At 40.7% G+C, this 24205-nt stretch overlaps 1 protein-coding gene across 1 annotated transcript; it reads left to right on the top strand.

Annotated features, from left to right (window-relative positions):
• The first annotated feature begins 393 nt into the window (after positions 1–393).
• On the top strand, positions 394–22275 carry LOC121738361 (TATA element modulatory factor). The gene is made up of 9 exons (XM_042130350.1): positions 394–2428; positions 3852–4066; positions 5888–6029; positions 11416–11679; positions 16432–16582; positions 18645–18828; positions 19269–19431; positions 19773–19997; positions 21439–22275. The coding sequence occupies exons 1-9, from the start codon at positions 536–538 to the stop codon at positions 21586–21588; spliced, it is 3387 nt and encodes a 1128-aa protein (XP_041986284.1). The 5' UTR covers positions 394–535; the 3' UTR covers positions 21589–22275.
• Positions 22276–24205: the final 1930 nt, after the last annotated feature.

Below are 24205 nucleotides of genomic sequence, written 5' to 3'. Positions count from 1 at the left end.
TATCAAATTACGAGACTTTAATTAGCTTTTTCGTCTAACTTTTAAGTTGGGTCTACAAAAACAAAAAATCAAACAGATTTTGACAAGAAACTACAATTTTTATGGACACAATAACTTAGGAACCCAGTATAAATACGTTTCGCAGTTGCCGTAACAAATTTCTGTATTTGTGTAAATTTTGACGATTAAGTACTATGAAATGTATTAAAATAAAACATAGCTTTATTTCTCATATTTAGATACGATATTATTTATAATTATTTTGCATTTAATTAACAATTTGTTTATAAAAAGAATCAAATAATTTTCGTGAAATGGGACGATCGAATCGACGTCATTAATGTGTTGTCAATTTGCTGTCAAATGAAATGTCAGTAGGTACCTACTCTGGTTCTCGGGTGATTAATTTATTTGTTGTGAAAATATTATTATGTGATTTAAAAAACATAGCTACGTGAAAACTAAACAAATTTTGTGTTTTGGTGTCCAGTTACATCCTTTTTTGCACTTCTACTTTGTCTAATATGTACTCAAAATGAACTGGTTCGATACATCGGGGCTAACAAGTCTAGCTAAAACTGCGCTAAAAGAAGCCCAGAAAACTATCGACAAAGCCCTAGATATTCAAGATGATAGCGGAGATGAGCAGGAAGGTGCGGCCGACGGTCACAAGGCCCAGGCATCCACAGAAGGCGACGGTACGCCTCAAAAGGATAATTCAGATTTCTTCTCTTCCTGGGGCCTAACAGTGAGTGCGGAGAGCGCCAAGCCTGAACTGATACAAGAGCAGCCCGTTGTCACCGAGAGTCCCTCTAAGACTAACGCGCAAAGCATGTGGGGCTCCTTTGCTGGCTCGTTTTTTGAGCAGCCGAAACCCGAAAGTAGCATCGTTCGCCCTCCGAAAGCTAAGTCTATGAATCTAATTACAGACAAGTATGATAGCCAGGATGACTTATTCTCTAAGAGTCAGCTCGTTATGTCCGACGGGAGCGAGTGTGGCTCCAAATTCCAAGATCCTAGCAAAGATGAGAGGAGACGAAATTCGTCTATATCTAACATGCTATCTCTAGTGTCCAGCAGAAACAGTTCAGACTCAGTGGAGGTGTTGTCCCAGAGCCTCAAATCGTCCCCAGACTCTGAGCCTCTGTCTTGCCCCTCAGTGTCACACAGTAGCAGTGCAGGACCAAAGTTAAACTCAGAGTCAGTGGAGATACTACCGGACAGTTTAGTCAGTCCTAGCTCAATAGAATGCCTGGGCTTTGATAGCTACATCAGTGAAAAGAACAGCCCCCTGAGTACCTCATCTAATATGTCCCCATGTGATTCATCAGATAAAAAGTTAACCCCCGTAGGGGATAGAACAGAGAGACCTGAAACTGCAGACAGTGTTAGCTTGGTGGCTGATGATGATGAGGATACTATGTCCTACAATTCCATATCTGAATGTACAGCACCCACTGTACTCGACACAGATGATAAGCCAGTTAGCCCCTTCCCTAAAATAGCAAGAATCGAGAGAAGTATTAGTAGAAAGGAGCCAGAGTTGCAGCAGTCCATATCAAGCCAAAGAATGCAGATTAGTGAGAATTCATCAAATGATGGTTCCTGGTCAGACAGGACATTGAATGCTGATAATGACAGTATAAACATGGAAAATTCCTTGGAGGAGATCAGAAAAGAGGCCGAGCAAGAGGACACACTGATGGACAAGCTGAGTGACTCCTCCTCCTTCTATAATGTTAAGGTCACAAAGGACATGATGAAGTCGGAAAGCTCAGCATTTGTCAATGTAGAAAAGCAGCAGTGCAGTGCTACAGATAGCTCAGAATCATCACAGAGAGATGCCAGCTTGAAGGAGAGGACATCACCTATCAGTTCTGACAGCAAGAGTGACATGGTGAAGATCGGTTCTGACCGAACATCAGGTCACACATCTGGAGATGAGTTAGAGACTGCCACATCGTCGGACATCGAAATAATCCCGAGCCCAAATGGCAACAGCAGTAATGGGTGTAGGAGAAGCCCGGGAAAATATGATTTCAAACAGAAGACCGACGGTTCCACATCACCAAATCTGGTAGACTTAGTTTTAGGTAAAAGTTTGGCGTCCAAAATAAGAGGGCACAATCGGGAGTTGTCTGAAGCATCAATTCAAAGCAACACAAGCGACGAGAGCCAGTGCTCCGAAAATGATAGACTGATGAGGAGGCTCTGTGAGATGGCGGAGATTCTGGATGCGAGAGAGAACAGGCTGATAGAAGTAAGTAGAAGTAATGCAGAGCTGGTGGAGAGTAATGCGAGTCTGAAGACACAGGTGGAGTCGCTCATTGCCAAACATGAGGGAGGCGACATAAGCACTATTACTGAAGACTACACACAGAGAATGTCCGCTCTGGAAAAGAAGTTCCAACAGGCTATAAGAGAAAAGGTATATGAGCATTTTTTATTCCCATTTTATTGCATGTTTTGTAACTCTTGTCAAATGGATCTTTAATGTATTGTTTAATTAACAATTTAATGTCTTAAATCCTAACCAACATGAGTCACCAACTCATCAGCATTTGAAAATTCATAGTAATGATAACCTTATATTTGTCACTTTTTTAAGGTCCTGAAGCAATAGAAATAAATTGTTTAAATAGCTACTCTATGTTTTGAGTTGGTATCTTAATAAAACAACAAACATCAAGAGCTTTACTCACAAACAAGATTCGTTATCGATAAGTCCCTCTGCATCCAATAAATGCATTAAAAATCGTTATCGAGCCCATGTCGAATTGGGTTTCTCGGAAATAGCTCATTATATAAATTATGTCGTTTTGCGTCTCAGTCGAAGCAGCGGTACCCTGCACTACTATTGCCGGGCTGGTTCCTGAACCGATGGTAAAAGTCGTGTTAAACTCAAGTCGCTCAGTGAAAATAGAGAAACGCGCAGAGATCGATTTTTAGGTCTTTTTGGTGGGGCGAGGAGTGAGCGGGGCGAAGAAGTAGTAAGTAAGAAGTAGTAGTCCACTGATCTATCAAACTAGTTTCGGGTACATCGCGAATGAGACGGCGACACGTCATTGGCAGCTATTGTATTATCAGAAATGTTGACTCCAAGGCAGATAGGCGGACCTAATCAATTTGCTCATGTTCAGTAAAACCCATCAGACAGATCACAGCTATCATTGAATTGACATCAGCCGACCGCATGACGTAGGTCCATCAACTGCATATGAATCAATTTCCTCGATGCTACGTGATTGGTAGATATTGTACACATGCGCCAATTGCTCCTTCCAGTTTCTCCAAACGGCTTTAAGAGGATACAACAGGGGCTAGAGAAATGAAAAAAAAGTACGTGATATATCTATAGCTGTCTCCCTTACCTCAAGCCTATACCGCAGAACGCGATAGAGACAACTGCAGAAAATCCAGAAAATCAACGATTCGTTGTCCCCTGATTCCTTCTCCAAAACTTAACCGATTTAAGTACTTTTTTCATTAAAGATTAAAAAAAGGCTTGAGCTGTGTTCCTATGTTTTGCTTTTTTTGTATAATCTAGCCAAATCTGTTTTCTGGACGTTTGAACACAGTGGAAAATCTGGCCATTTTTTTGGGTTTTTGAACGTTCACATCTTATTTAATAATTAAATTATGAAAAAAAAGAAAACATAGGGACATTGTATTAGTGGCCGTAGATATTCAGGAAAAAAAATATAACTCTACTAGCATTATCCAGGGAGGAAACAGGGGACAACGTTTGTATGGAAAAAAGGGCGGTGTGGAATCCTCTTAATGTTGTGCTATATATATTATCAGGTGATTCTAATAAAAAAAACTTATGACAATTTCCATACTTCCCCCAGGACCACCTTCGAAAGCAGGTGGACAGTCTGAAGGCGGATGTATCACGGAAGCAGCGGTCGGAGCTGGAGGCGACCCTAAGAGAGAAGGAGGAGATGATCAACCAGCTGACTGAGGAAGGGGAGAAGCTGGCGCGCCAGCAGCTCCAGCATTCCAATATCATCAAGAAGTTGAGAGCTAAGGAGAAGGAGAATGAGCAAGTTATTAAGGGGTTGAGGTATGCTGTTGTGGCAAAATATTATTATGAGAGATGAACGAATGTTTGCACTCCAACTAGAAATTCGGTTCTCTGACTCGTCGCTTTTGGTCTCTTTCGTTTGCGAATGTTTCAAACCAATCCAGCATCTAGATTCTAGAAGCTACAATATTAGACACATATGGAGTAAGCGAAATCCTAGGGGTTTTCTCCATATACAGAATGTAACAAAACTAAGTGATAATACTTTAGGGTTTGTATGTGTCCTGTTCCCGGACATAGCTTATGAATGCGATTGTAATGTCAATGTCATGGCAGTTGGCTATCATATTTGTCATGACTCATGTCTCCCTTGCTTTTGTACACCACTCTTTGCTAAAGAATTCAACCTATATTTCTTCTATTAAAATAGTGTTTAATTAAATATACAAATTAGAAACATGTCCCTTACATAGAGTTCACTGTGAAAGTAGCAGCGCTGAAGGAGATTTTTTTTTCTTCCATACATTTTTATTTAAATACCGCATAATGTAAAAGTAATAGATTTTACATTATTTTGTACTCAAAATAATTATTTTTCATTATTGATCATTAATAAAATTATTTCGAACGATTATTCCAAAGCAATAATGTAAAATTGAACATTAAAATAAAATCATAAGAATAAACTTAGAAGTTAGAATTACTTATGCGGAACCACAAAATTAAAAAGTATGTGGAGCTAGTAGCCTTGCATGAAAAATTTTCGACGCATTGATTGGTTCACGCGCTCACGCGACCCGCCCGCGTTATACCAATCGATGCGTTCGAATCTGAGTCTATGAATGAACGTCCACGTGGAGTACTGTACAGTAGCGGACAGGGCTGTAATAAATCAAGATAGAACGGCTAAGCGGGTGGAGTACGCGTGTTTCAATATTGCACAAGTGAGCAAGATTAGTTGAACGTTCATTTAGTCAGCGCGCACATCTCGACTTGATTACACCGGAGCGGTTGTGCAAAAATGCCTCAATGTGCAGTGTCTAATAATTGTAAAAACAGAAGTACGAAAGTGAATCGGTCAAAAGCAGGTATTTCTTTCCACGGGTAAGTTATTTGTTTTACTAAATGCAAAGCAAAAATTGACACGAACGATTCCTTAGCAACGCACGCGCGTCGATCTTGCGCATCTTGATTTATTTCTGTGGCTGTAACTCAACATTTTTTCAAAGATTTCAAATGCTTTTTTCTCCAAAATCGGGTGCGTACAAATATTTAGTACTGCTTTTTGGATACACCTTAACTTAAGGCTTACCTCAGTTAATTATTATCACTTAGTTTTGTTACAACCTGTATATAATATTATGTTAGTAGTGTACCCAGCATTTTGTGATAATATAGTTACAATGTTGATAACTGGGACAGTATCAGAGTAGACAGAATTATACCGACTTAGAACTGAGGTTTTAAGTTTGACGTATTATGACAAAAGTCGTCGCTAGGGTCGTTACCTAAAAATTTTGTTGTTGTTTATATTTTGGCACATTGCAAAGAAAACTGTCAGAATTCAATTTCAAAATCTTCATTTTAAAAATAAATTATATCAGCCAGCGCGCCAGCCCTTAACTTATCCTGGCGAAACCCGAAAGAAATGACAGGTTTTAATACACGTCCGTCTCTTAGCAGTCGAAGTACTGGTACTTATGTCTATTGTGACAGTATGGTGTGTTTGCGATTATGTAAGCGTCTTAATTTTGTACACTTGGGCGACACAAGTTTCTCTGGCTTTAGCTTATCTATTAGTTGGCATTGCCGGCTTTAATGTTTATTCAAATGTTTTAAACACCCATATTACGATTTCAGGGACAAGATATCGGAGCAGACGGCGGAGATCGAGCGCATGAAGCGGTCGCTGGCGGCCAAGGAGGAGGTGGAGGTGTCGCAGATTGAGGCCGTGTACCGCCTCACCACCGCCAACAACAAGCTGGAGGCCGAGGTCGAGGAGGTCAGTGGTGCTGTAGCTCATTGCAGACGGCGGAGATCGAGCGCGGTCGCTGGCGGCCAAGGAGGAGGTGGTGGTGTCGCAAATCGAGGCCGTGTACCGCCTCACCACCGCCAACAACAAGCTGGAGGCCGAGGTCGAGGAGGTCAGTGGTGCTGAAGCTTATAGCAGACGGTGGAGATCGAGCGCGGTCGCTGGTGGCCAAGGAGGAGGTGGAGGTGTCGCAGATCGAGACCGTGTACCGCCCGCCTTTCTTCCCTCGTGTCCCTTTGTTCCCTTTAATATTTAAAACTACGCAACGGATTTTGACGCGGTTTTCTTTAATAGATAGAGTGATGAAAGAGGAAGGTTTATAAGAATAATAACGTTAATTAAATAGTGGAGAAATACTATTAATTTGGGGTTTCTAATGTGATGTCGTAAATATTTACATTTTCCGCTTACATTGCAAACGCAGGCTGAACCCTACGAGACTTATCAAAATAATGTACAGTGTCCACTATGAAAAGGTCTACAGAAAACCCCGCGATGGTATATGCCTATCTCTTATGGATATACCACAATAACATTTTTTGTCACTTACTTTTAACTTCAATAGGCTACTTGACCTAATTTTTTTCTTCATGCTAATCGCTTAATAATCATTCATTATTACAAAAAAAAAACTAATATTTTAATATTTTACACAGTAGAAACCCATAAAAATGTTAATTAAAAAATATGCCTTATAAATGGCGCCCAAAACACTGTCCGCCATAGTGTGACGTCATACGTTTTGTATTTTAAGCTCTCTTTATTGAACTCAAACTCAAACTTTTTTATTCAGAATAAATTTTTGCCAATATTCTCTGAACGTCTAGATGATGCCTACCACCGGTTCGGGAACTAGCCCGGCGAGAAGAACCGGCGTAAGAAACTCGCACGGGGCCCACTTTTTTACCAAAAAAAGTGAGAAAAAATTAATCTTTTAAAATAAGGTTCACAATGTTGTAACTTAAAATTATATATACAATGTCAACATACATAATTGTAAGTCATAAAATATTATGTAGAAATAGCCTTGCAAGCAGCCATCCTGCTCCCAAGATGTGCCATCGTTTATGAAATCATTGACCTTATAATAGGCTTTAGCACACAAACGCTCTTTGACTACTTTTTTAAATTTATTAAAGGAAAGATATCATATTGATTATTTATTTATTTATACTTTTGCACAATGTTAGTACATAGGCGGACTTAATGCCAAATGGCATTCTCTACCAGTCAATCTTTAGGTGTTCAGAAACAAAATTGTGTAGGTGCCAAAAATGCGAAAAGATGTAAAGAAAATAAACAAAATGCAATCTCAATTTAGGATCATAAGTAAGCATTTCACTTAGTGATACGAAACTACTCTAATGATACTATAAAAATATGCCTAATTTAATACAAATTTCTTACTATATTTATATAAAAACATCATCATGCTATATAATATTATATAATTAGAAAAATACTAGTACCTACATATATAAATAATGTATATAAAATACTTAGTAAAATATATAATATATATTTTATAGTATAATTAAATATATTTTAATAGAATAATAATAATAAATTATAAAATAAAAAGTGTAATTAAACAAATATTTAATACTTTCGTGCCAATTGCGTCAAATAGAATTCACGAACCTTGCGTTTAAAAGTGTCCCTGGTTTTGGTTAGCCTGATTTTTCGAGGAAGAGCATTCCAGAGTATTATAGCCTGTACGTTGAAAGACGAGTGGATGATGTCTGATCTATGGGAAGGGCAAGAAAGGAGTGCATTGTTAGAGGATCGAAGGGATTTGTCATGGGTACTGGAACGGTATTGGAAAAGGGGGGTTAGATATTTAGGAGTATTGGGGTGATGCAACAGGGAGTACAGTATACACAAGGCCCTAGTAGAACGGCGCTGTCGTATTGGTAGCCAGTGTAGTTTAGATCGAAAGGTGGAAACATGATCGAATTTACGTAAATTAAAAATAAATCTTAAACAGTTGTTGAGTAGGCGATCAAGTTTATTAAGTTGGTCAGCGTTTAGGTCGAAATAGCCCACATCACCGTAATCGATGATGGGAAAGATAAGTGACTGAACGAGCATTAACTTGACTTGTTTTTTAACCGATACAGGGATCGCAGGATGCCAGTGACTTTGCGAGAGACGTGTGAAATTTGTGGCTGCCAAGTAAGAGTCGAATCAATGTGTAATCCAAGGTCCTTAACGTTCGAACAATATGGAATGACAAAGCCGTTATAGATGACTGGTGGAAGAGCACCTTGATCAATCTTGCTTAAATTCCTGGCACTACCTATTAAAATGGCTTGGCATTTTGCTGGGTTAACTGTCAGGCCAAAGTTACTACACCAATCTCTTATAGCATCGAGATCTTGATTTATTATATCTGTCGTAGGATGATTTGATAAATCCGTGTTTTCGCGAAATCCCTAGAATTTTCGCGAAAATTCGATTTATCAAATCATCCTACGATGTCGTAGGATGATTTGATAAATCGAATTTTCGCGAAAATTCTAGGGATTTCGCGAAAACACGGATTTATCAAATCATCCTACGACATATCGATAGCATCTGCTATCGATATAATAAATCAAGATCTCGATGCTGATACCATCTGGTAGGTATTCGATTTCGGCTTGACTGTATATTTGCAAATCATCAGCAAACAGATGATACGCACTGCGAAGTATTTTGGTGATGAGATTTATAAAAATCGAGAAGAGAAGTGGAGAAAGAATACCGCCTTGAGGGACGCCCGTTTCAAGATCTAGCCAATCGGAGAATGACTTATCTGTGCGTACAGACTGTCGACGTTCCCGTAGATAGGAAGAAATCCATGCTAGTGCTACAGACGAAATCGTTAGGCATGAAAGGGCTGCCAATAGAATGTCGTGATCGATATTATTAAATGCATTTGAGAAATTTGGACTGGACTGTAATCTTAGAGTTCTCAAAGCCCGCTCTTATGTCGCCTGTCACCTTTAACAGTGCTGAGATTGTGCTGTGTGCTGTGATTACTAGGTGATGCTGCAGCACCAGGTCAACTTTCCATGAACCAGATAAACCCTGATTGTTCAGCACTGAATAGGCTGATGATGATGAATTATATCTAAGAATACTCTCGATCATGTCAGCTTTCAAACAAAAAAAACTAGATCGAAATCGGTCCACCCGTTTGGATGCTACGATGCCACGGACAGATACACACACAGACAAACAGACAGACAGACACTTCAAACTTATAACACCCCTCTTTTTTGTCGGGGGTTAAAAAGTGTAATGTGTCGAGCTAGCGAACGGTCGTGCTCCACGTTACATACGCCGCAAATATTATTTAATTAATATTTTCGCGAATCGCGCGGCACGTTGCCGCTCATGGCGCTCGTAGCCAACGAGTTGCTGGCGTTTATCCAGCACGCCATCGACACCATGGATGAGGTCAGCATCATGCAGATCTGCAAGTCCTCCTTCACCAGTGAGGAGATTTGCAAGGGGAAGCAGCTGTTGTATGAGACGCTCGGCGCGAACGAAGAGACGGAACCGAAAGGAGCGTGCAGGACATCATCTCCCTGCTGAAGCAGACTGATCCAGATGAGGTACCGGCTTTTGTGGCTAAAAAGCTGCACAAGCTGCCACCCGTCACGTTGGACCACGTCGACGTCGTCAGCCTACTGAAGGACATCAGGTTCCTGGAGGAGCTGACCGGAGTTCGGGGTAGATTGCAGGCGTCAGAAGCTATCATTAGTGATCTACGTAATGAATTATCACAACTAAAAAGTAATAACTCATTATGTAGGTCACCAGCTGACGCCGCATTCGTCACTCATCGCCGAGGCGCACAAGCGATCACGTTTAGCCCGTCAGCATTATCGGACGGGTCAACGAACGCCGCCGCTGCCACCCCCGCCCGCGCTCCCCTTCCGGTTGCGCCGACGCCGAGTCCACAGGCGACTCAGCAAAACTACGCGACTGTTGCTGGTCGCCCCGCGCCTCCCCCGCGGGCGCATAAAAATGGGGAAAATGAGAGCCGTAAGGCTTCGGAGAGTCGCAAGACTACGCAAAGCCGCTGCAAGGCTACGAGGAGCCGGAAGGCTAAATCTTCTCGACCTGGCAAGGACGAGAGCAGGAGGTGCGATGAGGAGGGATTCATACTGGTGGAGAGAAGGAAGAAGAAGCCCGCCGCCCGCAACCATCGCGGCACCGCGCCATATGTACCTGAGCTGCGTCTGCGGAGCGAGGTCCCCGCGACTCCCCTGTACATATCCCGCCTGCACTGGTCCATGGAGGTCGAAGACGTCGTGGACTACATCAGTAAGAAGACATCCCTCCACTTGAAAGTCGAGCGTCTGCAGTCTCGCCACAAGGTCAACTTCAGTTCCTTTGTGGTGAGAGTACCGACGCATCTTCTCCCGACCTTTGAAGCGGAGGAATGTGGTTTACCGAAGGTTCCGATTCGTGATAATGTGTAGTTGTTAAGTTTATATAATTTTTATGTATGTTAGTCATTAAGGTATATATTGTATGGGCCTACGTAGCCTGATTTAAATAAATAAATAAAATAAAATAAATAAAATAGGATATCGAACTCCTCGCCAACTTAGAGCAGAGGTTTCGTGTTTGGGCTCCTTTTAATTGCGACAACCAGTAGGAAGTAGATGGACAGTAAAAATATTTACATGCTGCTGCTGGAGCATCACCTGGATTCTATAGGAACCGAGCTTCGTATGAACCCAAAGTGGAGGTTTCATGTTTATGCTCATATTAACGGTCTCATCGAAAAGGACATTGATAGATGGTAATCATGAGAATAATATGATTCTATTAATTATATTATTCTGCACTATAACCAACACAAGTTTAAAAAGTATAAAATTAAATTAAGAAATTTAAAAAAACCCCCGCCAAACAACTTTAAAAAGTAATGAAATAATATTTACTGCCTTTAAGTTCAAAATATAATTCCTAACTTGTGTAAAGTAATATTTTAGTCCATAATTGTTGTCAAGGTAATGTCGGGGGACCGCTGATGTAGATGTTTGATTTCACATAACATTATAGTTTAAGAATGTTCACAGTGAACCGAATCGAGATAATCAGCGACTTGGCGGTTGTAGGTTGTAGTTTACTTGGCGGTCCCCCGACACACCGTGACAACAATTATGGACTAAAATATTATTTCATTACTTTTTAAAGTTGTTTGGCGGGTTTTTTTTTTTTAATTTCTTAATTTAATTTTTTATCAAACAAACAAATGTTGAATAATTTTATTAAGTTTTTACTAAATCTTAACCTTTCAAATGTTTGTTAATATTCACTGGCAACTATATAAACATGTTATGTAATGTTGCAGCTCCGAAGCCAGCTGGACGACACGCAAGCTAAGCTAGAAGTGTGTCGGACGAGCGCTGAAGCGGCGAAACGCGCGGCGGGCGAGCTGCGGCGCGACGCGGACGAGGCGGCGCGACTGCGGGCCAGCACCGAGCCGCTGAAGGCCAGCGCCGAGCGAGCAGCACGTGACGTTGAACGCCTGCGACACGAGATGGCGCAGCTGCGGGCGGAGCGAGCCAAGGAGCAGCAGCGCTGGGCCGCGCGCGAGGACGCACTGCGACGTGAGGTGCTAATGCTCATTATACTTAACTCCTTTAATTTGTATAGCCTATAGCACGGACGTAAAAAAATACGGAAGTGAAGCATAGTTATGGCCGCCCGTAGATTCACTCAATGTACTATCAGAGAAGTTGATTCCTATGCAGATGGGGGCCGCGTTACGTCAAACCCAGCCGAGAGATCACAATTTACATTGAATTGACATGATCCGACCAAATGACGTTGGTCTGGCAACTGCCTAGGAATCAATTTCCTCGATGGTACAATGACAGCGGGTTGTGTACAATACAATCACGTGTACAATAAACGAAAATGTCGTACCTTACATGCTTCACCTCTTTATAGTGTAATGCTACGTCCGTATTTTTTTTACGTCCGTGACCTATGGGTACAGACTACAGCCTCCTAGTTACGTAACGAATGTAAAAAGTCAATTTAAAAAGTATACGGCAAAATATTGATATTACAACTATTTTTTTAAAGAGTTTTGCCGTGAATACGAAAGAGTGACGTTGTGTTTTTGTATTATTTTCCTAAAATTGTGTTATTTCGGTTTTTAATGTGTAATGTTGGTAGAATATTAACCATTGAATATTCGTTGGCGTGCACAATCTGTGGGCAAGTGATACAACTCCAGAAACGTGTTTTTTTGTGTTCCCTCCAAAACTCCGTCGAAAGTTTTAGTAAAGGGTCTACCACTTCACTAAAACAACTGACTTGACTTGTTGACTTTACTGACTACTTTTTAGACTTTTACTAGACTTTCGACTTGACGTATATCTGAAAAAACGACTTAAATCTATTTACGAAAAAAAAATCCCGTCATATTTTACTTGACACTGGCCATGGTAAAAAAGCCGAGCGCCATAACGCCTCTAGTCCACAGACGCAGTTCGCCCCGAAATCGCGGCGAAACAAATGCGAAATGATTTACTGTCGCAAATAAACCTTTAAGTAACCTGCAAACACCATCACCATACAAGCAATAATGTTGGCATCCGTCAAGTCTTGACGGACGTTGTTCGTAGAGTCCACATCCTCAGGATGCTCCGATGTTGGGGCGAAACGCGCGTCGAGGTTTTCAACCTGCATGGTGGTGAGGGGCCTTGCACGGATTTGCCAACACTATTGCTTGTGTGGTGGTGGTGTTTGCAGGTTCTTGCATGCGAGTGTACGCATAGGCAGTGTGGGAGAGGCGGGAGGTGCTGTACGCATGCCTATGCGTACACTAACTCATTTATTTAAAATGCGTACACTCACTCATTTATTTAAAGGTTGAGGTTTATTTCGCGGAATATTGCAAAAAAAAATATCAAACTATTTTTTTTATTAATCAGTTGTTTTATGTAGATTTTTCGTTGATTATATGTGTTGTGTATTTATAAAAGTGAAGTAACGTAGTACGGTGATATGGCAAAGTCCATCACTGTCATGACTTAAAGAGAGTGTAGAGCATAGTTTCTCAACCTTATTTTGCTCACCGCCCACTTTGAGAATATGTTTTTTTTTAGAGCCCCCCATCTTAATTTTACCATCTGTCGCGAATTTAAAACAGCTTGTAAGGGTTGTCTCCTACAGATGCTGGATGCTGGATGATAGTGATGATGCTGATACTGATAGAGATGCTGATGCTGATAGAGATGCTAATGCTGATGATAGGTGTTAAATAATACGCTCTTGATGCTTGATAATGCTCTGCTATTACTCTGCTGTTGCTCTGCTGTTGCTCTGCTGTTGCTCTGCTGTTGCTCTGCTGTTGCTCTGCTATTGCTCTGCTGTTGCTCTGCTGTTGCTCTGCTGTTGCTCTGCTGTTGCTCTGCTATATTTCGTCGTAAATGCATAAATTTATACAAGTTCAAACGTGCCGGTCAATGTCATACGGAGCCGTACAAGTTTAAATGATGAGTAAGCAAACGTGCCGGTTCAATGTACGTGCCGGCTCAATGTCATACCGAGCCGTACAAGTTCACTGTACGTGTTAGTGAACCGTACATCTTGCCACTCTAAAAGAAAAGAAAAAATCTAAAAAATATAAACGTAAATTAAATTAAAAAATAAAGAAAACTAAACATTTAACAAATTTATTATTTTAGACATTTATCGAGAGCAAGTTTACAGCCTTGGAGCCTATTCAGCGCAGGGAAAAGGAAAATAACATCACAAGCAAACAAGTTTATCAAGCACCGAGATCGTCAAATTATAACAAAAACTCGACATGGTCGCAATATCAAAACGAACATTTCCAGAAAGGACAATATCAAGCCTTTGTAACATACAGACAAAAATCATGTGTTGTATGTAAAGCATTCCACGATCTCTACATGTGTACAACATTTTTTAACCTATCACGGTCTATACCTACAACCGTGGCTCCTTGCGGGACTCCTGGTAGTTGGTGTAGGTGTCCACATCCAGTTTTTTGCAAAGAATGTGGACCAATAGCGGACCCCAGCTGTTAGTATCCACTCCCAAATTATGGATGGCGTGAATACATTCGGTAGTGGTGTCGTACAGCTTCTTCAGTTCATAAGATGAATGTTTGTGACTGGTTGGTTGACTGAGAAGGATTTCGACTTGTTTGGTGAAAAACAGCTGAGGATTGTTGTAGCGATGATTTAAAATTTCCCAGGCGATCTCGTAGTTTTCTGCTGATATGTGAAGATGTTGAATTATGCGCTTCGCCTCCCCTTTAACTTTACTTTTGTAGGGGTTGTCTCCTACAGATGCTAGATGCTGGATGATAGTGATGATGCTGATACTGATAGAGATGCTGATGCTGATAGAGATGCTAATGCTGATGATAGATGTTAAATAATACGCTCTTGATGCTTGATAATGCTCTGCTATTGCTCTGCTGTTGCTCTGCTGTTGCTCTGCTGTTGCTCTGCTGTTGCTCTGCTGTTGCTCTGCTGTTGCTCTGCTGTTGCTCTGCTATTGCTCTGCTGTTACTCTGCTGTTGCTATGCTATTGCTCTGCTGTTGCACTGCTGTTGCTCTGCTGTTGCTCTGCTGTTGCTCTGCTATATTTCGTCGTAAATGCATAAATTTATACAAGTTCAAACGTGCCGGTCAATGTCATACCGAGCCGTACAAGTTTAAATGATGAGTAAGCAAACGTGCCGGTTCGATGTACGTGCCGGCTCAATGTCATACCGAGCCGTACAAGTTCACTGTACGTGTTAGTGAACCGTACACAGCTATTGGCATTGGAAAAGGAAAATAACATCACAAGCAAACAAGTTTATCAAGCACCGAGATCGTCAAATTATAACAAAAACTCGACATGGTCGCAATATCAAAACGAACATTTCCAGAAAGGACAATATCAAGCCTTTGTAACATACAGACAAAAATCATGTGTTGTATGTAAAGCATTCCACGATCTCTACATGTGTACAACATTTTTTAACCTATCACGGTCTATACCTACAACCGTGGCTCCTTGCGGGACTCCTGGTAGTTGGTGTAGGTGTCCACATCCAGTTTTTTGCAAAGAATGTGGACCAATAGCGGACCCCAGCTGTTAGTATCCACTCCCAAATTATGGATGGCGTGAATACATTCGGTAGTGGTGTCGTACAGCTTCTTCAGTTCATAAGATGAATGTTTGTGACTGGTTGGTTGACTGAGAAGGATTTCGACTTGTTTGGTGAAAAACAGCTGAGGATTGTTGTAGCGATGATTTAAAATTTCCCAGGCGATCTCGTAGTTTTCTGCTGATATGTGAAGATGTTGAATTATGCGCTTCGCCTCCCCTTTAACTTTACTTTTGTAGGGGTTGTCTCCTACAGATGCTAGATGCTGGATGATAGTGATGATGCTGATACTGATAGAGATGCTGATGCTGATAGAGATGCTAATGCTGATGATAGATGTTAAATAATACGCTCTTGATGCTTGATAATGCTCTGCTATTGCTCTGCTGTTGCTCTGCTGTTGCTCTGCTGTTGCTCTGCTGTTGCTCTGCTGTTGCTCTGCTGTTGCTCTGCTGTTGCTCTGCTATTGCTCTGCTGTTACTCTGCTGTTGCTATGCTATTGCTCTGCTGTTGCACTGCTGTTGCTCTGCTGTTGCTCTGCTATATTTCGTCGTAAATGCATAAATTTATACAAGTTCAAACGTGCCGGTCAATGTCATACCGAGCCGTACAAGTTTAAATGATGAGTAAGCAAACGTGCCGGTTCGATGTACGTGCCGGCTCAATGTCATACCGAGCCGTACAAGTTCACTGTACGTGTTAGTGAACCGTACACAGCTATTGGCACGATTATATTTAAACGTAAGATATTATAATATTATAATAGACGTAAGATCTCTGTACTTTAACCTCGATCGTAGTACTTTTTATTTATAGTTTTTAGTAATGATGATTTTAATCCATTGCTCGTCCTGCCAAAATAGTGCACACGTGATAAAAATGATGACAATACCTACATTAACAAAAATTAAACGATATTAATTTTTATTTTACTTTAGTACGTGATTAGCGTGTATTTTTTTGCCTTTTTAGACGATATTTCTAATCTACCCACGCCCCATCTGCGCCATCTCAATGCCCTCTAATTTTCTCTGGGTCTTCTACTGCCTCCCCGAAACTCTCAAACGCCCACATGGGGGCGTTATCGCCCACGTTGAGAACCTATGGACTGTAGAGTATATAATATTATCATTTATCACTGTGTGTGGTAAATGTATCTTAATTAATATTGATTTTATTACTACTTCCTTTTTCTGTCCGATTATTACGAATTACGATGTCCAGGTGAACGAGGCCCGCGAGGCGGGGGCAGGCGCGGGGGGTGGGGAGGAGGCGCCGGGCGCGCTGCTGCACCAGCTGGCGGCCCTGCAGCGCGCCGCGCTCGACCGCGACCGCGCGCACGTCGCCGCGCACGCCGCGCTCAACATGCGACTAGGTCAGTACCACTTAAAATATAGCATAACTACACGAGATATAACACGTGGAGTTGCATTTTTAATAGTACGCAGCGATATTTATGCTGTTACGCTACTTCTTGTGACGTCTCTCTAATTTTTTAACCCCCGACAAAAAAGAGGGGTGTTATAAGTTTGACGTGTCTGTCTTGTCTGTTTGCCTGTGTGTGTATCTGTCCGTGGCATCGTAGCATCCAAACGGGTGGACCGATTTTGATCTAGTTTTTTTTGTTTGAAAGCTGACATGATCGAGAGTGTTCTTAGCTATAATTCATCATTATCAGCCTGCTCAGTGCTGGACAATCAGGGTTTATCTGGTTCATGAAATGCCGTTAGCATTTCATGAACCAGATAAACCCTGTCAAGTTTGTAGTCGTTTGATGGGTTTTATATTTCATTCTAGTTTGTGACATTTGTGAATATACAATATACGTATACACTTAAAAAATAATGGAAAGTTAACCTGGTGCTGCAGCATCACCTGGTAATCAATAGGATATCCAACTCCTCGCCAACTTAGAGCAGAGGTTTGGTGTTTGGGCTCATTTTAATTGCGACAACTAGTAAGAAGTAGATAAACAGTAAATATTTACATGCTGCAGCTGCAGCATTACCTGGATTCTATAGGAACCGAGCTTCGTATGAACCCAAAGTAGAGGTTTCATGTTTGGGCTCACATTAACGGCCTCATCGAAAAGGACATTGATAGATGGTAATCATGAGAATATGATTCTGTTGATAGGAATTATTCTGCACTATTTAAACCAACACAAGTTTAAAAAGTACGAAATAAAATAAAATTAAGAAATTTTGAAAAACCCCCTGCAAACAACGGAATTATTTGAACTTAAAGGCAGTTAATATTATTTCATTAAGTACTTTTTAAAGTTGTTTGGCGGGGGTTTTTTAAAATTTCTTAAAGGCGACGGGTCATTTATGATCCAGACCTGACACAAAAGAGACATATCCCATTGTTTTCGATATATAATGGGTATCCAAGATTTGTAATTTTTATTTTCAAAATCAGTGGCTAACATGTTATTTTATTGCTTTCTTTTTTCTTCAGGCACAGTATGAAAAGTGCTATTAATACGAAGAATAAGAATCGTTATTTGCATGTAAATATATTCAATATCAGTGGCGAACACTTAGAAATATATTATTTTTATACCGTGCCTAAATAAAAATACAAAACCATTATAAATATTATTGTTTACCTAGGGTAGGTACAATAAAAAAAAAGGTTTTTTCATGATGATGACTTCTACTAGTATGCCCATCGAGTTTCAAACAATTAGAAACGTCCTGTCTCATCTGCATGTTATATTTTATCACGCGTGATAATTATAACACTGAGGGCGAGATAAACCTATAGATACCTAAGTAAGTTTTTCTTTAGCTAATGAACATGAAAACGAGATTCCCATCCTAGGCTATAATAATAAGTAATAAGAATAACACTTATAATAACGTTCGCTTTCCATGATAACATGTACAGTAATATTCATTAATAGAATATTTTCCATCAATGGTGGGATTGTATAAGCAGAGAAGTTGATTCCTAGGCACATGGCGGACCTACAATTACGACTAACGTAATGAATTGACATAACCCAACCAAATGACGTAGGTCTGTCAACTGCCTAGGAATCACTTTCCTCGATAGTACATTACATAAGTGTAATAGTATGTTTTTGAAGAAATATGTCGTGATTGCGTTCTACATCTAATAAGTGCATTTATATGTTAGCCAATGATATTGAATAAAATTGCTCAATATTTGCACTTTTCATACTGCGCCCGTAGAAAAAAGAAAGCAATAAAATAACATGTTAGCCACTGATATTGAATATAAAAATTACATATCCTGGATACCCATAATATAACGAAAACAATGAGATATGTTTCTTTCGTGGGTAAATTTTGTATGGTCCGTGACCAGTCTCCTTTTTAAAATATATTTTTTATACTCAGGACATACACATTTGGTGATGATCTCTAAAATCATTGCCGTTATATAACGTGTTTCTGGATGTTATACAGCGGAAGCGGAAGCGGCTGTATCAGCAGCTGCTGCACGCGAGCGGGCGGCGCGGGCGGAGGCGGCAGCGGGCGCGGAGGCGGCGGCGGCGGCGGAAAAGCGGGCGCGGGCGGACGCGGCGCGCGCGCGGGATATGGCCGAGCGGGCTGCTGACGCCGAAATGCGGTTGCAGGTGGCGCTAGATAGGTGAGGGTTGAGAAAGTACATATTCAAGACTGGTTTTTAAACATAATATTGGCTTTGCATGTATTCAAATGTTTTGCTTCATGAGTAGTTTTAAACCTTTCGCTTTACATATTGTGTTTAAATAATATAATGAGATGCTTCAAAGCGAGGAAGGAGGTGCGTAAAATGCACACATTAGTAGCTACGTCTGCTGCCGGAGCTGAACTAAGCTGCGTTGTTAGAAAGGTGTTTTATGATACAACACAATTACTGCTCTGAGTAAAGGCCAGGCAAATGAAGCAATTCTTCTTCTCAAAAACACATGCCTCGCTACGTAGCTTAGCTCAGCTTATGTGAAAACGCACCTATACGAACGTGTGCGAATGTGTGCGTTTTGCTTACTTGAGTTGCGACGCCATTGAACGTTAACTGGTAACGTTAAATAAAATATAATTTCAAAGCAAAAATAAAGAAATAGAAGAATTACGCGCGGAGCTACAAGCGGCTCTGAGCGAGGAACGCGCGCGTGTGGCTGAGCTCAGCGCACAGCTGGAGGCGGAGCGCGCCGAGCGGGCCGCCGCCGACGAGAGACGACGACTAGCCGCGCTGCAGGCTGACCTGCAGGTGAGAGAAAGAGAGAATGAGGAGTATCGGTTACGACTATCGTTATTATAAGTGTGTATGTGAGGTGTTTGTGAATGATGTTTGTGAAGTATGAGAAAAGCCGATGGAAGTTTGAAACGTTGTAGCTGAATTAAAATTATTTCTAATTAGTGAAACTTACTCGCAAAAACAAAATATATAACTAATTAATATAAACTACAAAAACGAGGTTACTCTCTTCAGACATTATCTAAATTATCGTCAGTATGAAATGCTTAATTTTCTATTAACTTTTCTATGTTGTAAAGCCTCATCAAATGTCGCATTGTGTTGTATCAAAACTAAATTATATAACACGTCAGTTACAGGAGCCGCCGTCGATCCGCGGCGACGTATCGCCGACGTCGGTGTCGTCGGAGTGCGTGTGGGAGGAGCCGCGCGTGTGGGCGGAGGAGGCGCGCGCAGGGGAGGCGCGGCGCGCGGGTGAGCGGCGCGGTGTGGCGGCGCAGCTGCGTGTATTACAGGCGGAGCGAGCGGCGCTGCGGGACGAGTTGGCGGCTGCGCACGCTAAGTTGCAGGACCTACAGGTGCGTATAGACCTGTTGGCCTAGCATGCGTACAACGAGATATGTCACTCTCGAGCGTAGTTATATTGTCGATATCGACATAATAATATATCTCTTTTTCCCTAACATGCGTACGTCGAGAGATACATTTCTCGTTCGTAGACTAGCTTACTCGATAAGATATGTCGATGCTGCCATTTGAGATATATATTTTTATTAAAATAAAAGACGGACGTTGCAAGCGTGTTTCTTTACCTTCCAAACCGTAGACGACATACTTGATACTACTCTTCTCATAATGTCAAAATCTCAACAACTCGATAAAATGTGAATGTCATGTTAGGGTTCGTTCGTAGACAAAAAAAGCACAGATTAAAAAAAAACATAATTAAGTATCTCTTATTTTGACGACAGACACGAGAAAAAAATTATGTCATGTTAGGGTCAATAGAGATGAAGAGACAAACCATCAAACATTGAGAAAACTTGTAGACGAAATTTTCACGTTGTGCGCATACTAGACACACTGGTTAGGCAATACGACTTGATTCGTGGGCGTTTCATACTATACTACATAATAATAATACTCCCCACACCGGTTTCGGTGACGGTGGCCGGTTTCATTGAAACCAGACCAGGTACGCAGGAATACTTTTATAGTGCCCAAGTGTGTGCGCAGTACACAAGAGCACTCTCTATTCCTTTACTCTCATAACCCAGTGGGACGGAAGACCGACACGACTGGCGAGAGATCAGGCGCAGGACCGACTTTTTACATGCCCATCCGACGCATGGATCATCTTACTTGTCAGACAATCAGGTGATCAGCCTGCATTGTCCTAACCAAACTTGGAAATAACATGTTTCCAACGCGGGATTCGAACCCACGACCTCCGGAGTCGAGAGCGACGCTCTAACCACTAGACCACGGAGGCGTTATACTACAGTATAGTACAGTTAACAGTATACCATCAAGAGATTCTATGTAACTGATAATATTTGAAATGTATAGGGCCTGTTTTACCACTTCCTGATAAGTGCCGGATAGGCTATCAACAACTTATGTGACAGATGAAGTATAGAGTATCTGTCAGATGAGTTGTGGCTAGCCTATGCGGCACTTATCAGTAAGTGGTGAAACAGGCTCTTATGCTAATCAAACTTTGTCTGTTTTTGGTTTCAAATACAACATGAAATGTTTTTAGAGTTAGAACGCAACCAAAACGCGTCGCATTGACTATGTTTAACATGAAAATGTCAAATAGCGTTGTAACTTGTAACGCTATAGTCTAACGCCGCTTGACATTCCAATTTTTGTATCTCCATCCATTCGTAACTCACATTACAAACTCACTGCTTTGTTCATCACTGTGTGACCTTTGTAATTAAAAAGTATTGATTGATTGATTGAATTACTGACTGTCAATTTTTTAAAATTACTTATATAATATTGTAATCGCAGGCGGTGTCGGAGCAGCACGAGGCGCTGCTGGTGCTGTACGGCGAAGCGGAGGAGCGCCTGCAGGAGCTGCGGCTCGACCTGCACGACGTCACACAGCTCTACAAGCAGCAGCTCGACGAGCTCGTCAAGCTGAAACGCCAGGCCAACTGAGACTGCGATATCGCCCGTCTCTGTCTGACAATGTCTACTACCTAACTCACCGGCACCCTAGACGAGCAATTTTATTGTCAATAATCACGCTTCAATTTTATTGCACAGTTTCTTTGACAATAACATTGAAGGCGTGCGATGTTCAATATCAACCCTAGACTGTCAATAATATTACGCAATACGTAATATAGATAATAAAACTGCTCGCCTAGGCGGCCAGTAATAAAAATATGCAGCTAATAACTATACCAAGGTCTGACATATTAAAATAGTCAGGACAGACGGGCATTAAATGGTTTTTCGCTGCTTAAATATAGGGAAAATTTCAAATCGCTAAGTAAAAGGGGAACGTGCAGTGTTCTATAGGTATCTTTGATGGAGTGAAAGCGGTGCGTAGGGGAACACTGGCAATACGAAATGTCGAGTATCGAAATATCAAAAGAAACCGAGGGCAGTTTTTGAAGCCGCACGTTTTTTGTCTCAATAAATTACTCTTCTTTACACTTCGCCATAGTTGGGTAAAAAATATGAAGACAATTTCGAGTTGGCACCATCTTTTACAATTTTAAATTAGATAAGTTGTCATTTAAACGTGAGTCGGGGGTAAATTGATTTAACTTTGTGTAGTGCCATCATTAAAATCATGTTATATTATTTTGTAAATGTGTGAATTCAAAATTGTATTGTTATTAAGTAATTATTCGTAATTTTTGGCACCTAACTTACTAAAATAAATATTTACACGTTTAATAACTAAACAAGTTTCTTGTCTTTGTTCGACACATTAAAAAGTCATACGACAGACAAAAGTAGCGAACCTTCAATAGTATAACTATTTACTATTCGTTACGGAAATATATTTATTAGTAAGGGGTTTATAATTTAGTGCAATATGTGTTTTACTTGCCCAGTGCTACGTACTACTATTCTAGAAAATTGAAGGATGGCAACGATATTTAAATATTATAAATCTTAATATACTTTATTATTATTAACTCATCATCAATAAAATCTTTACAATGTGTAGAATAGTATTAAATGAAGAATTCGTAATCTTTTTTTCTTTATTTATCTTATATTATATCACTAATAAAAAAGCCACACACACGCGACGCTATAATTTGTGTATTGTCCCTGTCTGATACATAAATCTGTTGCGAACAAGATATTATTTAAATCTAGATGTATATTATTTATGAATGATAACAGGGTGTAACAAAAATAAGTTATAATACTTTAGGGCGTGCTTGAGTCCCCTGTATTGAGTTCACTTTGAAAGTAGCAGCGCTGAAAGAGTAACTTTTTTTAAACTTTGTATGGAAAATTACTGACTCTCGGGCGGCTGTCCATACAAATCATATTTTTTTGCGCTGCTAATTTCACAGAGCTCTCAATATACACACCCTAAAGAGTTATCACTTAGTTTTGTTACAACCTGTATATATTTTTATTTTTTTAATAAGGGACATACTTATGGGGATTATTCTAAATAGTTATTGCAGTGAACCAAAGTACTTACTCAAAATATCATAAATAGAATATAATATAATTAATTTCTGCTCTGCCATTTTATATATTTATTGACAATCTGTAGTCCACAGAATTATATTATTACAACGTTAATAATTGATAATTAATTATCAATGAAGGATATCATAAATGATAGACAAAAGAAACAATATTATTAAAATATGATTCAAAATAAATTGTAAATAGCTTTTCTTGTGATATGCGTCGTGTTCACGTGAAGATGCGTCATAGAGTTAAAATACTGCACTGCTTCACTAGGGAGTTGGTAGTTTAATTTAATTATTATCACTGGTCATGCACGTTCGAGTATTGTATTAAATGTCAGTTTCTAATTAACAGATATTAAAAGAGAAAGAAATTATGAGACAAACAGAGAAGAAAATAAAAAAAATCTAGGTTACTTGAATGTGTGTGGCGGTTGGTAGCACTTAGGGAGATCGCAGACGACAGACTTTTTGTGCGATCGAGTCTGCGGCGCCCATACAGTCGGCATGACCGCGCCAAGCCGACTGTATGGGCGCCGCAGACTCGATCGCACAAAAAGTCTGTCGTCTGCGATCTCCCTTATTTACGGCGTAACAAAACATAAGGGTTCAATGAAATCAATTAAAAACCTTCGGGACATATTATCACCTGCTTATGTAAAAAGTTTAGACAGGAAACTTAATGTCTTAGGCGCTTTGCAGACGACGGGGCGGGGCGGGCCGGTTCACTTGCTGCGTACGCTCGTCGATGCCTGCGGCTGCCCGCGCCGCGTACACAAAGCACACGCCGTCTGCGTTACTGCATGTAAACTGGATTGTGTGATCCACGGCGGGCAGCCGCGGACACGCGCAGCTAGTGCCCGCCGGGCATCTGTGGCGCGGTCTTTTTACCCGCCGTGTGCATTGGTAATATAGGATTCCCTTTGTGCTATCGTTCGTGGCGAAACTGACCGGCCCGCCCCGCCCTTTCGTCTGCAAAGCGCCTTACTGGTAAGAAAATCTTTGCATGGGGCACTCAAATTAATGATTGTATGGATGTGTTTGCGTTTTGGATAAGTGGAATTTTTTCAAGTAATAATAATTTCAGGTAACTTGCTTATGTA

This window comes from Aricia agestis, chromosome Z (genome assembly GCF_905147365.1).
Source record: "Aricia agestis chromosome Z, ilAriAges1.1, whole genome shotgun sequence".
In the NCBI taxonomy this organism is placed as follows: Eukaryota; Metazoa; Arthropoda; class Insecta; order Lepidoptera; family Lycaenidae; genus Aricia; species Aricia agestis.
Note: the sequence above shows the minus strand (reverse complement) of the source record. Positions and strands in the feature narration are given on the sequence as shown.

What these genes read in the sequence shown, in the direction of transcription:
- LOC121738361 (XM_042130350.1), top strand. Translation starts at nt 536, where the DNA reads ATGAACTGGTTCGATACATCGGGGCTAACAAGTCTAGCTAAAACTGCG. An exon ending in CGCGCTCAACATGCGACTAG is followed by an intron (nt 16,583 to 18,644) that starts GTCAGTACCACT and finishes GATGTTATACAG; the next exon opens with CGGAAGCGGAAGCGGCTGTA. An exon ending in CGCTGCAGGCTGACCTGCAG is followed by an intron (nt 19,432 to 19,772) that starts GTGAGAGAAAGA and finishes ATAACACGTCAG; the next exon opens with TTACAGGAGCCGCCGTCGAT.